General features: G+C 36.4%; 1 protein-coding gene across 5 annotated transcripts in view; it reads right to left on the bottom strand.

Annotated features, from left to right (window-relative positions):
• CDH8 (cadherin 8) overlaps window positions 1–18,949 on the bottom strand; it is a 379,890-nt gene that overhangs the window by 121,415 nt on the left and 239,526 nt on the right. For all 5 annotated transcript variants that reach the window (XM_063612664.1, XM_055298666.2, XM_055298667.2 and 2 more), the window contains exon 8: window positions 16,117–16,253. In XM_063612664.1, the coding sequence (XP_063468734.1) occupies window positions 16,117–16,253 (137 nt within the window). The remainder of the gene's footprint in view (window positions 1–16,116; window positions 16,254–18,949) is intronic.

Below are 18,949 nucleotides of genomic sequence, written 5' to 3'. Positions count from 1 at the left end.
AAATGTCTGCCAAAAGCTTTGGAGTGTGGCATATCGGTAAGGCAGAGGGTCTGCCTCAAAGCCTGGTTCCATCAATTATTTGCTGCAAAGTCTTTAGAACTCAGACAGATACAATAGCTGCCCAATTTTCTCCTTCCTACAGTGTTGATAATAGAATTCCCCACAACATGGGGCAGTTTTGTAAAGTACATGGGTGATTCTCTTCAAAGTGCTTTGTGTCAAACACTGAGAAAAGAAGGCTCAAGAAATGGTGCAATGGTAGCTGTTATTATTATGGTTGTTATTATTATTATTTAAGTAAGCATATATTGTAGCTGTTTCTAAAATTGAATAAAATAATCACCAAAAGTGATTTGAAAAACATGGAGTTAAAGCCATGAGGGTAAGATGTGTAATTTAAATTTTAGTGGCCTTATACATTGATAATCTGCTCTAGTTCCAGAGGGTTGGTCCCTAGAAGGGCACTTCAGGCTCTCTCTCTGTCTCTCCCTTTCTGTTTCTCTCTCTCTTTCTTTCTCTCTCTCTCTCTCTCGCAGTGCCTGGATGAATTTCCCCAGTTTCTATCTGTGTGACCCTATTAATTGTTCTGAAAGGGTAATACAAAGGAGTTATCAATGGGCGAGTCTTGATCTGCCCTGGGAACAATTTTGTCTCTTAAGAAGGCAACCTTATTTGGTGAGACCCTAAAAGTGTAAATTATAATACCAATGTATTTCCTTTGGGGTTACCTTCATTTTCACTCTGCTCTTAACAATGATCTGCATTTATTGAGTGCTTACTAATTACTGCATACCAAGAATCCTAATAAAGACATTATAAGCATTACTTCTTTGAATAGCCAACCAACACTTTACAGGTAATAAACTGTTTCCATCAATGTTATATTCAAGATATATTAATTGTAACAATCTTTATTGTTACTATATCTCAAACTAATTACCTCAAGCTAATTGAAAAAATAAATGCCTTTCTAAGGCATCAGTTCTCAAACAATTTGGTCTCAGGGTCACTTCACACACTTAAAAATTAATGAAGAACTCCAAAACCTTTTATGCATTAAAATTTTGTTATTGGGTTATACCTCTCAATATTTACCATATTGTAAGTTGAACACACACACACAAGAATATAGAAGCACAGATTCCATTAGCCATTGAGCTAATGGCTCAGTATGATATTAACAAGTGCTATATAGTCTCTGGAAAAGTATACTTTCAATTGTGAGACAGACAAAGGCAAACAGTGTTGTCATATTATTATAAAAAAGTATTTCAACCTTGCAGAACCCTTAAAAATGTCTCAAAGACTCTAAAGATCCCCGGACCACACTTTGAATATTACGGTCTTAAAGAATAAAAGTCTGTTGCCCCAATCTCCCCCAGTATGTTTCAATTACTCACTTTAAGACTAATTACTATGTTAGATGCATTATATAACAACATAGAGATTATTATCTGCACCTTAATGTGATGAAATTGAGGTTTAAAAGGAATGAGCACTTTGACTAACATTGCATAACTTCCCAATATTGTAGTCAGTTTATAATCCCATATCTTTCTGTCTAAATCTGTGCTCTTCACTATCATGCGATACACAGACACTAAAGATTTATCAAATAGAAATGCAAAAAAAAAAAAAAGTTAGTAGTTGTCTCATTTCATCCACATACTGAAGAGAATTATGATGTTCAGAGGTACAAATTACAATAATCTCATGGATTGAATCAACATTTCCCAAATGGATTTATTTTACCCACCTCTTTGACTTTTAAAATTAGATGTTTCTGTTGCAGATGAAATAATTACAGTATGTGAACATTAAAAAGAAAGACCAAACTCTTCATGTGAAAGTCACAGTAAGCCAAACTTCATGGCCAGACTACACTGGATAAAATAAACATGCCATATTCTATGACTGCTATTTTTTATGATTTTGCAACCAAGTTGATGTAAGCAATGTGATTCCTGGATTTTTTATTCCTATATGTGTATTATCTAATATAGGACCTGGCGACTAATGGTGCACTTGAAACTTGGTACAAAGATGAACCTTGTTTAGAGGATGTTTGCCCATCTATCACACTTAGTAGTATAAAAGAGTAGAGAGAGTTCAGGCTTTGACATCAAATCTGGTGGATTCAAAACTCCCTTTATTACATCTATGGGCTTTTCTTTGTGTCCTGGCTTTCCTGAGTCTCGCATGACACATTTCTAAAACAGTGTTCAGGTTACATCCATCTAAACATTGTCATGAGGATTGAATGAAACAAGAAATGTAAATACGCAGAGACCAGTATTCTGCTTGGGATTAAGTAGCATCTTAAATGCTAGTTTATTTTCTGTTCTTTATTGTCACATGCAGATATCATTTAATGTTACAGATCTAGACATCGAACCAATAGAGAGCATGAAAGGGCAATTGTATGTACCACTCTTTTTGCATCCAGGCCATTTCCCTAAGTCATGATTCTTATTATGCCCAAGAAACAGCTTCTCCAGCCATTCTTCAACCAAAGTTAGGCCTTGGGTATCTATTTATGCTGAGGCTTCCTTGTTAGTCTGTTACTCATTCCTAAAGCACAGTCTCCAGATGGACATACAATGAAGTCTATCATAACCATAGCTGAATGAAAGAGACCAAGATCAACAAGTTCCTCCTTTGCATCTAAAAATATCCAAAACTTCCTGGATGGCTTCATGCTGTTCCCTTTGCCACTGACATTCTTTCTTTCCTTCTTCACTTGCCACATGGTAGTATCTAGATCGACTGTGAAGGGCACCAGAGAAAGCATCATACAGAACTCATTTCTTCCTCCTATTTGTGGTTTGGATGCTTTCTGTCTTTTAATTGAACAATTTAACTGTAATCCAAAAGTTGCCCTCTCTACCACAGAACCTTCACCTCCAGGCCAGGAACTAGGTCTTCAACAATCTGTGCCTGAAGTGCCTAGGATAGGTGGGCAAAAAATGTGTTCAACTCACTAATGTTTTTTGTATTCACTTTGCAATTATTTGGTACACTAAGTGAATGGTTTAAATTAGACCTTAAAACTCTTTAATCTGGACACTACTGAGGACAAAAGCAATCATACAGAAAACAAGGCTCAAATAAAAAGATATCAAATCCAGCACTTACTTTCATGAAGGTCTCCTATTTAAATACCAGGGGCCATTTGTAGAATATATAATTGCCTTTTAAAATCCATGTCTAACCAATCATTTTTAATAGGTATCCAGATATTCACAGATTTATTTTAGGTATCAGTTACCCTGAGAAGTCACCTGACACATCAATTTCTGTCTTATCTTCTTTTTATATCTTTTCTTAAATAAACAAATGTGGGTTTCTATGGTATTCTGTGGAGTTCAGCCTTTTGTTTCTTTGTAACTGCTGCATAATTATATTGGAAATGTGAAAAACAGTTCAGCAGGAAATCAAATGCTGGCTCAGTATGGGTATTTTTATATCCAGAGATACTCAAATATGAACCAGCAAAGATATTTGGATACTATGCCTCACACACAAATCTAATGACAAGCTGTATTTAAAAGCCAGCAAAAAAAAAAAAAAACAAAAAAAAAACCACTTTTTCCTAACCAATTTTTCTTTACAGTGTATTAGAGCTGCTTATTTGTTTTACTAAACAAAAACAAAGCTTGGACAGAGGGGCTCTAGAAAGTCAGAATCCTTTAAACATCAAGCTCAGTACAATCTAACTGAAAGAACAGATTGATGAAGATTTGTCATTACCATTGTTAAAAACGTGTTTATGTCAAGTGACATATATATGTCCACACACCCACACACATATATTCTGTATCAAGTGAGTTACAGCTTTTTATTGAGTACTATTGTTTCTTTTTAACCAATAATAAATAAATTACATAGGTCGAAGAAAGTTTTTCTTTCAAGCAGGTAATTTTTAAGGAAACCTAGACTGAAATTCATATCTATTTGACTGCGATGTACAAGTTTTTTCCTCCATACTTGTCATCCACATCTCCCTTCTCCAGCTTAATGTTATGCATTCATTGTTAAACTATGGCAACAGGTGTGGAACAGACTTCAGCATCATTCCAGGCATATTTGAGTGGGCAGCAGGAGCACTCAAACTTCAACATCAGCACCTCATTTAAACTCTATTTTATTTTAAAATTTCAGAACCCAGAGGTTTATAAATATCCAAATTCTTCTGGAACAAAAATCACAGATGCAAATGTTAAATTCCTAACTCTCATCTGGACCTCCCCCACCTAACCACTCCATGCAGTTACTTCAGTGGGGATGAACCTACCAATAATATCTCATTGTGTTCAAAACTCTTTTACAAACTGGATGAAGGAAGGCTGTGGAAAGGTTGGGCCATCTTTTCTGTAATCTGATTTGTTAGTATCACTCATGGTATGTCTTAATAGCAATTAGGTTTTCCCTAGGATAATTGAGATGCAAAATGTTCAGAAATTAGTCTGAAAAGTGAGACAAAGCTAGGATTAAATCCAATAAGGCTGAGCTCTGGTATCTTTATTAGATGAAATAACTGATGGCATTAACACATGCAGTTATCGTGAAAATTAAACATGCTAAACAGCACAGAAAGGGTTAAAATGCTGCCTAGCACACAGTAAGCTGCAACACTTTTAATTGTAATTATATTTGTCCTTGTCGTCAAGGCTTACGATCTCCAGCAGAATTTGCTTTTCTTGTTTCCTCATTAGTTTTAACCAGATGCCAATTTCTGTTTATTCAAACTCCATCTCTAAAGCAGGTTTAGTTTTAGTCTGAATTAATACTGCAGGGATTATAGCTATGGTTCTCAAGGCATGGTCCCTGGACCAGCAGCAACAGCCTCACATGGAAACTTATTAGAAATACAAATTCCTGGCCAGCAAGCTATGCTTTAACAAGCCCTCCAGGTGATTCTGACGCACCAAAAAATTTAAGAAGTACCTTCCTTTCCTATTCTCTATGTCACAGACTCACTACTCCATTCATAACCTATTCTGCTCCTGAATTTGAATGCTAATATTCTGGGCCCTATATTTTCCTATTTCAATGCATTTGATGGGCCCTTTTAATGTGGAGAATGAGATTATTTCCTTGATCTGGCACCCAAAGGCAAACATAATATCACTTAACTGAATAGGCTTTACTTGAACTTTCTGGCCATATCTACTTCACGTTCCTGATTCCCCTCATCTTCAGAAGATACTCTAAGCTCTTCTCCTCTTGATAAAGCCATTTTCTGATTTTTAAATGCATCTCTTACTGCTACTTCACAATCCTAATGAAAACTCCTACAGAGAATCTTCACAGAGAACACTGTCTCTCCCATGTAGTGGAAGAATCTCACCCTACTCCACACTACATACATGATTTTTTTGTGTGAACAATTTGCTAGAGTTGTAAATGCATGTCTCTAGTTTGTTGTCCCCACTTTGCAAAGCTTAAAGGAGCCATGTCTTGTTTTCTAAGTGCTCACCTCTTAATGCATAGTTGGTGCACATGGAAAAGTTACAGAAATAAGCTGAATCCTATCTGTACTGGTATTTGTGTATTGTTTATAAAATTTTAGAGAAATAATACAGATGTGAGAAGATGGGAGTACTATGTTTTTGGCAAGAATTGCTCTGTGAGTTTTGGCTTTGTGGGCCTGTGGCAGTGGTTCCACATCTCTGAGTATGGTTCCTCATCATTCCTCCAAGAATTTCAGTGCGGCTGAAACAGACAGAGCTTCTCAAGAGATCTACACAGTGCCTGGCCCAAAGATGCTGCTCAAAGGATATTAGTTTCTTTTTTCTTAGCTAATTTGAATTCCAGGGTGGATAGAATTGGCAGCCATGAAAGGAGCAGGCATAACTTGTTCTTGTGACAAATAGCATAACCTTTGAATGTGGGTGACATGTGAGGTGAGTCCTTGTCCTATAGAGGCTCTAGGGACCAGAAAATATCAGCACTACAAGTAAGTGAGTAGAGTAACTGACACCCTGACAGCCCAAATGAGATGGAAGCCAAGTTACCATTTAAATGTCCATCATCTGGCTAAGGGGCTATCTGACCCGGTACTGGAATGCCAGGTGGGTGAGGGTGGATAAGGATGGAATTGGTGCCTATTTTTAGCCCCAGTCTCTAAGCTTTGGATTAGGGATTCCTGGAATCAGAAAACACGCTGCATTTTCATTCTTTTGGCTTTGCTGCTTTGTAACCTGCTTGCACTTGTTCAAAACAGATCAGACTAACTGATAAACGGGCTTTTTGGGTAATGAAGTGTGGGCTGGCATTATTCAAGGCTTGCCTCCAGGCTCTCAGAAGGGAAGAAAAATCAAGGTTCCAAGATCAGAAGCCAGACTCCTTAGGGAAACAGACAGGGGACCTGAGGCTCCTCTCTGCCAGCACCTTTCTCATGGTCTCTAACTCCCAAGATTGGTTAATATTCTGTGGGGATCCTTCCCTGTGAACAGAGTCAGTGCCCCACAGTTTCTCTACAAGGAGAGCACAGTTCTTTCTGCCCTTTCTGTCTCAGCTTCAATCACTCTGGGGAAAAAAAAAAAAGACATAAAGATCCAGAAAGCCATAATGGATGTGTGCCTATCTGCATGGGATTTTTAACGAAGAGCTGTGTGGAGTATATTAAAACAAAGATCCTCCCTGCCAATCAATTAATACTGTCTGTTTGGAGTTAGAAATCATCAGGGTACTCCCTCATTATACTAATTCATTATTTCCTTTCTTCATCCATTCATTCATTTAACCAATATTTATTAGGAGCCCCAAAGCACTATGGTAGGCCCACAGGATAAAGGAATAATAAAATGTTACATGAGAACAGGGAACTTAACTATTTCTCCCCTTAGGAATTTATTTTCAAAACCTCAACCAAATACATATGTGTTATAAGCCTTGAACAGTCATTTAAAAGAAAATAAACACATACAACAAAGTGAGAACCTATAACAAAGGAACCAGATCCAACCAGGGTATCAGGAGATAATAAATAATAAGTGCTAACACTTACAGTAGCTTGTATGCAGCAGAAGTTGTTCTAAGCATTAAAAATGCATTAATACATAAAATAAGTTAATACAAATCACTATTTAAGATGAAATTATAAAGAATCTATAGTTAACCAATTGATGGCTCTTAGAAATATTGTGTCCTGATAGTGTGGTGGCCCATGCCTATAACCCCAGCATTTTGGGAGGCTGAAGCAGGTGAATTGCTTGAGGCCAGGAGTTTGAGACCGGCCTGAGCAACATAGGGAGACTCCATCTCTATTTTTAAAGAAATAAATAAGAAATAAAATTAAAATGAAGAATAAATAAATAATAAAAAGAGAAATATTGTGTCCAATCCTTTCGGCCAAATAAATAAGGGATTGGAGTGAAGGATTTTGAATATGCATGCATTATCCTGAGAAGAACATTCTGGAAAGAAGGCAGGAGAGTAATTATGTAGAAACTACAAATCAATATCCCTCAGTCCTACATATTGAGATTCAGCATCCCAGTCTGAAGTATATTATTAAAAAGAAAAAAATATGGCCATATTATTCCTAACTCCTCTCATCAAGAGATGACACTTCTCTAGCCCTTGTATATGCTCTTGATCATGTGGCTTGTTTTGGTCAATGAACTATTATCAAACTGGATGCAAATAAAGGCTTGTAAAGTGCTTGTTCACCGCGGCTTCCTGTTGCTTTGCTGCATCTTATAACATTGAGAACATAATTAAAAAGCTAAGCTAGCCTGCTAGAGGATGAGAAACAAGCTGTGTCTGCTAAAGCACCCTGGACTAAACAGCCCACCATATAAACATGTGAGGCCAAGACTGACTTCTAGTCCCAAATAAGCCATCAGCTAACCAGAAAGAGTACCAAAACCAGTTCAAACCAAAAGAACTGCCCAGCTGCTCCACAGAACCAGAAGAAAAATATTATGTTAAGCCACGAAATTGTGTCATGATGTAATATGTAGCAAAAGTGAATTAATACATATTACCATCTCCATATGACTATTTCAGCCCTCTTTCTCTCTAAGCCAAGTGGTTTGAATAAAGGAAGAAAATGAATGACAAATACAATCCTTTAGATATAGGACTGAGATGATAGGGAATGTAAGAGTTGGCAAGCACCAGGTTTCATCTGGAAGAGGATAAAGAGGAGGATAGAAAAGGGAAGGCAGGGGGATGAAAGAGAAAATACAAAGAATATTATCAAGTCCTTACCATAAGTTAGGCTCTGTTTACGCACTTTACCTGTGTTATCTCATTTAACTCCCATAACAAACTTCAAATATAGCCATTGAGACCTAAAGAGATTGCATAACTTATTTAAGTCACACATTTAACATAGGTTAGACCCAATGTTTTCACTGGGGCAATTTGACTTCATAGCTTATGTCCTTAACTAATAACCTCTACTATAACTCAACAGCTTATGTCCTTAACTAATAACCTCTATTGCTATAAAAAAAAATTGTTAGAACAATGCCTATGACCTTGGTTTTGGATGAGGAAGGAGCTTTTAAATTTGCCAATCTGGCCGGGATACTTGGGACTGACAGAGGAAAGAAGACGCTCCTATTAATATACATAATTGAGGAAAATTATGTCCCTCAAATAATCCCAAAGTGGTATGTTCCTGAACAAACAATTTGAGAGATTCTCTGGATTAAGTTGGGTAGTTTTGCTTGATGACAAATCTGGTCACTTTTTGGCAAATTCTTTTTTTTTTTTTTTTTTTTTTTTTGAGATGGGGTCTCGCTCTTTCACCCAGCCCGGAGTGCAGTGGCGCAATAATGATAGAATTGAGTTTATATTATGATTAATACTATAAAATTGATATTAGCATTGACATTATTATCAAGTTTACCTTAAGTTAGGCAAGATTATAGCACTTAAATATATTTATTCTTCATCACACATCTCTAAAGGTGCACCGACACATTCCCCGTTGTACTAGGCTTAATACTTCAATGACGAAATAATCTGTACACCAAACCCCCAGGACACAAGTTTACTTAAGTTACAAACTTGCACAAGCACCCTTGAACTTAAAATAAAAGTTTAAAAAACTACATTACCCATTTTATAGATAGCAAAACTAAGCCACCATAGAGAGAAGTTGAGTAACTTAACAAAAGAGTGAGCATGGATAAATGAAAAAGCAATGCTTCCCACCTAGCAAACAGATTTATGAGCCTGGATACTTAACCACTATCTTATTCCCTTCAACTGCTGGACTGAAAACTTCATTTTCTCCTTCCAGTCCTAATGACTTCTCCATCCCTAAAGAAAACCAAAGCCTGAGGGGTAAATCAAACCAATACTATCCTACATTTAAAATCTGTTCCGATATCTAGAGTCTTCCCTACTTCCTTTAATACGGTACTACAAACCTGGAGATGACCATTTGCTATGAGCGAACAGTTAGCAGCAACTTGCACCTGAAAAGCTAGCATTCATGTTCTCTGCTTACCTTCTTTCTATACTTTATCTGTAGTTGTCTACAGTAAGAGTTATTGTTACAGCTTTGGAGAGGGTGGTTTATAAAGAGTGACAAGGGCAAGATGTAGGTATAGGAGCCTCTTATCTACTCTTATTTTTTAGCTTAGGACTGGGAGGCTGTTAATCACACTGACATCCTAAAGGAATGCCTGGCTAAAATCTATTCCTCCATTCTCAATCCACATGTTCTTTCTAAGTAGACTAGAATGAACAAGGGCAGGAAAGATGAAAGGAAGAGGTGGTAGGAGAAAATTAGTAGAATGGTTGCAGAACAAAGTAAAAATCAGGGAGAAATTCCCAAGTCAAGTCTACTGCTACCTATGTCGCAGGGGTAGCCAGAGAGTCACAAGGATTAGAATAAAACTGACATGGGCTATACACAGAATTACATCCATTTTGTCCCTGCATCACTTATCTCCTCGGACTTGGAAGGACATGGACCCCAATTCTTCCCTGTAGGAAATCATGCTTTGGATGCTGATTCCCTCCCCAGGAATCTGGAGCGTCCCTTTCACTTTCCCATATTTTAGTTTTCACTTTCCTTCACTGTATTTCTCTTTGCTAAGAACATTGATCTCCAGCTTAGAGCACCTGCATGCCTATCTAAAGTGGGGGATCTAGATAGGAACTTGCCACATGAATGTATTCCCAGACAGGCTTATCGGTCTTACTGCTGCAACCTGTGTGATATTTGGGAGCCCCTTAACCACCTCTGTACCTAAATTTCACTGCCCACTTTAGGCTCTTATCACCTTTTCTCTTCCATGCGTGTTATCTAACTCAATAATAGCTTCTCTCCCACTATCTCCACTTCACCCTACACAAGGGAATGGCTATTGATCTTCGTGGAGCTCTCGCTCTATGTCATAGGCAATAGAGACAGATGGATATATATGAAGCACAATCTTGATATAAAATCTAAAGTCTTTAGTAAGCATATGCCTGCTTCATTATGAGGGCCGTTGCTTAGCCATTGATCAATCTATCTACCATGCCTCAACCAAGGGCAAGAAGAAGGTCAATGAACAAACATATTGGCTATGCAATGCAGAAACATAACTGTACCTAGAAGTAACACACAGACCATAATTACCAACTATTTTGTTGTGGGAAGGGGAAGGGTAACAGACAAAAAATTAAATAAATAATTTTAAATGAAGCTGTGATTCAAAGCCCCATTAAGGGCTGTATTAACCAGAACATACACTATGTCTCCATCACTTTCTTAAGATTGTAGGTAAATTATTTGCTAAGAGATATAGTACTATTATTTTTATTTCCATTCTCACTGTACCCACAATTTTAAAGAGTAATCATTTCCATTCACAGATGAGGAAACTGTGAGTAAAAGAGAAATAAGGTACCCAAGGTTATATGACCAAAATGTGGCAAGGACTCCAACTCCATCCAAATCCAGAACACAAGATTCCTCTAAACAATGAACTGCCTATAAAGATATATATTTTTCTAAGTAGCCTGGGTTGGACAAAGCAATTATTCTGGCAACTGGGCCCCATGCCAGGAAAAAAACAATCCTTAAGTGCTATAAAACTAGTGTTTTCCCTGGGAGATCTAACCATCATTAGTGAAAAGCTTCATTTGCAATAATGTGTGCAGCCCGCTGTAGTGGGCCAGAGCAATGCATTATCACTAACTCAAAGAGATTAATTTAATGGGCAATTATATGCTTCCTGCTTTGAAATACTTTCAGGTAACCAATAGTCGTGTACTTTCTGCAAATGCCATGCCAGTTGCCTGCTCCCAGGTACAGAGTGTCAGAGAGTTTTGCAACTTTCTATTCCACACCATCATGTTCTCTGTGAAAGACACTTTAAAATGAGCATTCAGTGCATCTAAAATGCCCCTGCAGAGACTCTGTTCTAAGCAAATTGATTCCCACATTCTCAGTATTCTTTATTGTCCCATGGCTATAATCAGCATGGGAAAATTTTAAAAAGAGACCAAACAAACCAATAATGCCTCATCTTTCTTTGCCTCCCTTTCCACTATTGTTAAATTTTAATGTTCGTATATTTGTGTGTGTGTGTGTGTGTGTGTGCATGGTGAGATGGTGAGGGAAACAAGGAAGAAGTTATGAGAAGTAAATTCCTGAAACTCTCCCTTGAGACTCTAATTTAATAGGTCTCAAATGAAGTCTGGACTATTTCTTGTTTGTTTGTTTTAGACAATTTTCTAGGCAATTCTAATCAGTGGTCTGCTTTGAAAAACAGTCTCCTAAAATGTACTATGCTGTGTTCTCTATTCTATGTTCTTCAGTTTCCTAATCTATAAAATGGGACTAGGATTCTGGTTTTAAAAGATCCAAAGCTCTGCTATGTTTATTAGCCAATATTCTTACTCTCCATAATAAAATGCATGCTTTTTCATTCCTTCACCTCACCCTTGTCCTTGCCCTAGCCTTCTCCTTTGCACAGAAAAACGGTTTCATTCACTTGATTCAAGAAATGATGTAGCAGTATCAGAAGCTCAAATTAAGCAAGAAGATAAAGAGGAAAGAAGATTGAAGTGAGGTTTCTGTGGAAGGTATTTAAGGACATATATTCTGCAGTTAAACAAAGACCTGATCCTGTACCTCCACTCTCATCCTTGCCCTCTATGAAATTTTGACAAGTTACTTAACCTGTATCTGAGTTTCTTTGCCTGGAAAATGCTTATAATAATAGTAGTCACTTTTCAGCAAATGTTATGAGAATTAAATGCATTGAAGGGCTTTTTTCAGTTTACTTTCTCATTGTTTTCATTATTCAGCTAAATTTTACCTTAAATCTTCATCAGCATGGTAAACAGCAGCTACGCACTGTAGTTTCAGGGAATGGGGTTGCTACTAGCAGAGATACTTAGCAGAGATATACCATACAAGCCTAATCTCTTGTTAGCACATGGACGTCTACCTGCCAGCTCATGTGATAAGATGTGCCAGTTGATCAGGATGACATGTTAGATCTACTACCACTGAAATACTTGGGTAACAAACACAGTGAAGCATCTCAGCCTCGGTTAAGTGAATCTGACACAAGAGGATAAAGAATGACATCTCCATTCTCATTAAGAGATAACGGATGGACTTCGCTAAAAATCCACTTTTTAGCCTAATTTCATTTGTTTAAATCTTTTATCTGATGAGATAGCATTCTGAGAGTCATTTTAAATTGTTCTCCCTGGAATGACTTTTTCCTTATCATTATTAGAACCTCCCCCTATGGTGTTCTGTTATTCTGAATGGTTTTAAATATTCATCTCAGACGAATTCTATAAATCTCCTTTTAATTTTTTTCCCCAAGACATAGTCTGTGGCTTTGGAAGATAAACATCATGTGATGGGCTAAATAATCAAACCAAGTCAAAACAAGTTTCTAAGCTATGTTCATAGTAATTTCAATTTTTAAAATTTCTCTGTGATCTTATGATTTCCACTTCCCTTTATGATTGAGAACAAAGATGGTTTAATTGTACACTTAAAGTTTTCAAATTTATGCCACCCCAGCTAGTATTTTACAGCTAAAATTTAAAGCTCTCTTTTGTATTCTCATCCTTGTTTGTTCTAAGAAAGAAATCTGCAAAAATTCAAACAAAGTCAGACGAATTTTTAAGTTTACAGTCTAATATTTCTTAAGATGTTTAATGTGAATTAAGCTTGTTTCTTGGCCAAAATGCACCTGTGTACTTTGTTTAGTTTTCAATCTTTGACAAAAAAAAAAAAAAGTGAGACAACTCCCATCAACTCCCATTCACTGATTTGAACGGAATCAATGTATGATTGGGCACATATTTTACATTCTGTACGGTTCATGAGCAAGCTGAAGCTGAACATATGAGCACAGGTACAATGTGTTCATTCTCCATATGAAGCCAACTATAAACCTGAATCTGGGACATGACTGAATCATTTCTCCAAAAACATTTAGAAAATTTTATCTGGTCTACTTTTGATATTTTCAGTGATTTGGTTAAATTGTGTTTATAATAATAATATTGTTACCACTTAAAAATCTTAACTAGTTATTTTGCTAAAATACATAAAGTCTTGATTTTTCATATGTATTTTGAAGTAATTTTTAATATCATCATATCCTCATTGAAGGAGGTCAGTAGTTGCATTTATTTTCACACCATCAATGTGGAATTGCTTGACTTCTCAACACTCATCGTCTTCTTCCTTACCTCTGTGCCTTTTTTTATGGATATATCAACAGGTTCCAATTTACCCTTTGATATGCAGGTACTCCCAGGTGCCACCGGAAAGAAAACTCCAAGAGGAGCAGGATTTATGCCTACTTTACTCTCTGCTATATTCTCAGTCACTAGATGAGTGCTTAGCAATAGGAAAGACTTAATAAATAATTATTGAATGAATGAGCAAATGAACATCTTCCCTGACTTAGCTTGGTAGCCTTGTCACCCTGCAGCTAACAGCTCAGTGCCCTGGAGCAGCTATTTTTGTGTCTGTTTTTCTTACTTGTGTGGGATTTCTCAAAAATGAGTCTTTTGTTTCTGGATTGTCCTGAAATGTTTCCTAAGCAAAGCTCTGTGTATTTATTGCTTTGAGTACATTTTGCTGATAACTCATAAACTTTGATGGATATTTAAGTAAAGGAATCTATCTAATTTTAAAAAGGTGGCATAGGCCTTGGTTGTGGATCATGTTTGTAATCCCAGCAGGAGGATCACTGGAGGTGAGGAGTTCAAGACTAGCCTGGGCAACATGGTGAGACCCTGTTTCTAAAAAAAAAAAAAAAACTATAATTAGCCAAGCATGACGGCTTGTGCCTGTAGGCCCAGATGCTAGGGAGTCTAAAGCAGGAGGATCACTTGAGCCCAGGAGATAGAGGGTGGAGTGAGCTATATAGTGCCTGGGCAACAGGGAGAGATCTATCTCAAAGGTAACATGAATTAAGTTTAACTCTACTAGATTGTTTTCAGTATATGTGAAAATTCTTTATAAAGTAATTATTGACTATCCACATTAAAGAAGACTGGGTTTTTTTGAGCTTTTTATAAAGCCTTAAGTCATCTAAATAGATGCAGCTTTTCTGAGAGGCTTAAGGTGATAATCAGGCTTCAACATGGTAAATTATTAAAAACATTATGTCTACATCTTTCTCAATGAGGTTAACACTTCTAATAAACCAAAATCACCAAATGGCAGGCTTTATTTGCCTCTTCTCTTCATGTTACAAGGGGAACTGCCATGATGATAAGACACTAGGAAAGAAAATAGTACTCCTAAGGCAGGAAAAACAGCAAAGTTTTCAAAGCTCTGTTTCTGTCCAGAGCCAGAGTTTGGTAGTATTGAAACTACGTTATCAACTTGACTGCATGTTCTCTGCCTGCACTCAAGGCTGCTATAAGAAACAAACATTCTTCACTCTTGAATCTTCACTCTTTCACACAAGCGTTCCTTTTATAAGGCTTGGTAGAGGACATTTTCCTCACGTCACAAAACCAGAAAAATCATTGCTTCTCCTGAACACCTGGATTACTCTTTTTAAAATACAAACAAAGTAATCATTTTTCACAAAGATATTTCCCGTTTTCACATTAGCTGCCAGACGGTGAGTGAATTTTAGGGCATATTTCCTATAATTATCATCTATATTTCTCTATATAGTACGTGTGCCCATGAATCTTTCTTAACATTGATTTTTATTTTCTTATTCAAATTCCCTTTACCCCAATTCTCTTGGAATTTATTGTCTCCTTTGAATTTGTGCACCACTTCGAAGTCCTTTATAGAAAGAAGATATTCAGATAATAAGCAACATGTATTTTGCTAGGAAATAAAATGAACATCATGTCCCTTTTCCATTTTTTTGTATAATAAAAGTTGATAAAGTAGATGCAAGCTCTCAAAGACAGTTTGGCACCAAATTTCACCATATAGCTATTGCTTAGAGACTCCATCATAGTTTTATCAAGTGCAAAGAAGAAAAAAAGTAAATAAAAAGATTAACAAGTTATTTTAACAACCCTAGACTCTCCTCCCCTATAATAAAATAGCTCAAATGTTTTCACAAAATGTATGAAAGAAATTACATTGAATTTATATTGATATAATTTTAAACAGTCCATGATTACTGTGTAAAATACATTAGACTCTAAAAAAAACAAAAAATTATCTATAATCTCTCCTACCCAAAATAATATATATTGATAAAGCTTCCGTCTATATTTTCCCCATGTATGTGTGCATGTGTATGATTTAAATATGTAATTGTTTCTATATTGTATGTACCATACTATATGTATATGTGTGTCCAATTATTTAAATTATAGTGTACAGTTCTTGAATTTTTTTGACCTACTGTTTTATACTAAATCTTTTCCTCTTACTTTAAAATGCAAAACATTGTTTTTAATGGCTGAATAAGGGACATAAGAATGTTTCCTTCTCACATATCCTGAAACATTTCAGTAATTTACCACAGTGTAAGTTATTTTGTGTTGAGATGATACATTCAAAGGCTCCTTGGGAACAATCAAATAAGTTCCGATGCCAAGGTATCTAACAGAAACTGGGGCTGCTTGTCACACTATTAATAGGCATAAATTGAACTCAGTCACACAAGGAAGAAATGAACAAACCCAGGCACTTACTAATTTCAGTAGCAATGATTGTTATGTTGTGCCACACACTTAATTCTCTGTCAAGTGGTGTTGCCAGCGTTATCTTCCCATCGTCTGCATTAATGTTGAACTGCCTCTCCAGGTCAGTGTGCCGGTCGATGGAAAACCTACAAAACAGACACATCTGTAATCTACTTCAATGTTTATATGATCCATACATTCCACAGCAGACCTTTAGCAATCCTTGGAGAGCCATATTTGTGAAGTCAAATGAATTGGGAAACTCAGTGGCATCATAATTTATAAAACAAAATGACTGAATGAGGCACGAGAAACTTAGTAATTATTGCCCAAGGAGCAATTAGCTACATATGCAACATGTAGGTCATAAACTGCCATCAGTTTCAATAGATAGCATCTTCAAAAATGGATGCTGATAAAGAGTTAATTGGACAATCCATCATATTTATTGGACAGCTTATGATAATTAGCAGTTGCCACAAAATATCATATAAAACAATGAATTCAAGCCCAAAGCAGGATGGCACTAGGCAGCACGTTACGTATGTCCATTCAAATAAAATATGTATTTTGTTAAACTTTCATTTGACTGTACTGCATTTAAGGGATTTCATTTCGTTGTTGGTGGTGGTCGTTTGTTTTGTTTTATTTTCTTTTAAGTAAAGTGTGTTTTTAGGTTTTCTATTAGTCTCAGTCCATAGAAATTGGATAGTTGTTGATTCTATGGTTGTTTTTAAATAGTTGTTTATTCTATAGTTAATGTTTTTTAAAAGTTAGAATCGATATTTTAACATATTTAAACACTACAGTCTACTAAATTAAGAATTTCAAAGGGACATATTAGTAGTGCTTTTATCAAGCAAACTCGTTCAGATAAGAAAATACGTGAGATGTGTGGTGTCTAGAGCAAACTGCTTCTCAGGACCACTAAGTATCAGGGTAGTATCAAGACAAAGAAAAGAAATTATTCTCATGACATTTATTAATATCTGTTTTATACACCAAGATTCGTTTCCCGGCTATGGAATGCTGGACCCAATAATCTTTAAGTTGTAAAGACTACAAGGCGGACTATTGGCCCGTAAGTAAGCAGTGATGCACTAAAACAGGATAGGATGGACACCCAAAGAAGGATGTATGCAATTGCATTTCAGGAAAAAAGACTGAAGAAGGCCTTCATGATTGAGGTGATGGCTTAGGAAGTGCACACGAAATCTCTCTATTCATCGATACTCATTAAACTCAAAGCTGAAGCATGGTCCATGCTAGTTAGTACTGAGCACATTTCTTATACATGTTCTTTATAGATACTTATTATATGACAAAGAATAAGACTATGCCATTAAAAAAAAATAAATTCTCCATAATCCTCCAACTATAATTTTGCACTGTTAATATTTTAGTAGAGTTCATTGAAAACATTATGTATGTATGTGTGTATATGAATATGCATCTACCAATTTGTACCTATACTTACCTATGAAGATAGCTAGATAAATAACTATACAGCAAGTTACTAGTTAGATAGCTAGATACGTGTAGATAGATATATTAATAGATTTTTCCGTCTAGTTTTAGCTATTTCTTTTTCATTAGTGAAGGTATGCATATCATTTATACTAGATTCAAAAGTCATCGTAAAAAGACCTTCTTGTTAAATCCTGCCCACCAAAGGTAAGCATAATTAAAATATTTGCAATAATAGTTAAAATGACTTAATTTTTGGCAATTGTTTATTGAGAAATCATTTGAAAAAATATATTATAAAATGAAATAATAACTTCCCATTTAGTAATGACTTCACTACAAATAAAAACTAAGACACTGACTTGTACCTGTACACTAGGCATTTACAAATCACTCCCATCCCCAATCCCCAGGATAACTGGAGAAATTCAGAGAGAATTTAACAGCTGAGAGACAGGTGAGTTAACAGTGCTCTCAACAAAATCCTGAACATGAGGATGTGTTTATTGCAAAGTGTTTAAATGTGTTGTATTATGGAAAGAAGACCAAAAGCCATTTTCCTGGGGAATAATGATGGGTGATTCAACCAATGATATTCCAAGTTTAACTGTAAAATAACTAAACAGACATGTGTTTTGCTTCAGATATCATGTATATTCTGGCTCTTAAAAGAACTAAAAAATGTCCAGAGGATTAATTATCACTTTCTGCATTATATTCATAAATAAACTTTGCAGGCATTTCTGGTTCTAGTAATTTTATTATCTCACTGCTGATATTTTACACATCCATGCACCAACCAATTTCCCAGAAGCACAGTAAACAAGAATCAGTCTAATCACTAATACTCATGAATCCCAAATCAGAAACACATTCTATGGCTATTTGGTGGCTGTCCAGTAATTGCCTAGAATTTCTAGCCCCAAAGAAGCATTGGGAGCAAAAACGGGGTATTTGGAAGTTGGCATTAAAAAAATGTTGTTGTGGCCGGGCGCGGTGGCTCACGCTTGTAATCCCAGCACTTTGGGAGGCCGAGGCGGGTGGATCACGATGTCAGGAAATCGAGACCACGGTGAAACCCCGTCTCTACTAAAAAATACAAAAAATTAGCCAGGCGTGGTGGCGGGCGCCTGTAGTCCCAGCTACTCGGAGAGGCTGAGGCAGGAGAATGGCATGAACTTGGGAGGCGGAGCTTGCAGTGAGCCGAGATTGCGCCACTGCACTCCTGCCTGGGCGACAGAGCGAGACCCCGTCTCAAAAAAAAAAAAAAAAAAAAAAAAAGTTGTTGTTTGTGAATCCCTTATTCAAACATGTGTCTTGCAGAACTCAAATTTGGAGCAAATTATATCTCTATTACTTATGTATTGCTGTTTCT

The sequence above is a fragment of the Symphalangus syndactylus genome, chromosome 11 (genome assembly GCF_028878055.3).
Source record: "Symphalangus syndactylus isolate Jambi chromosome 11, NHGRI_mSymSyn1-v2.1_pri, whole genome shotgun sequence".
In the NCBI taxonomy this organism is placed as follows: Eukaryota; Metazoa; Chordata; class Mammalia; order Primates; family Hylobatidae; genus Symphalangus; species Symphalangus syndactylus.
This window is presented reverse-complemented; position numbering and strand designations above follow the sequence as displayed.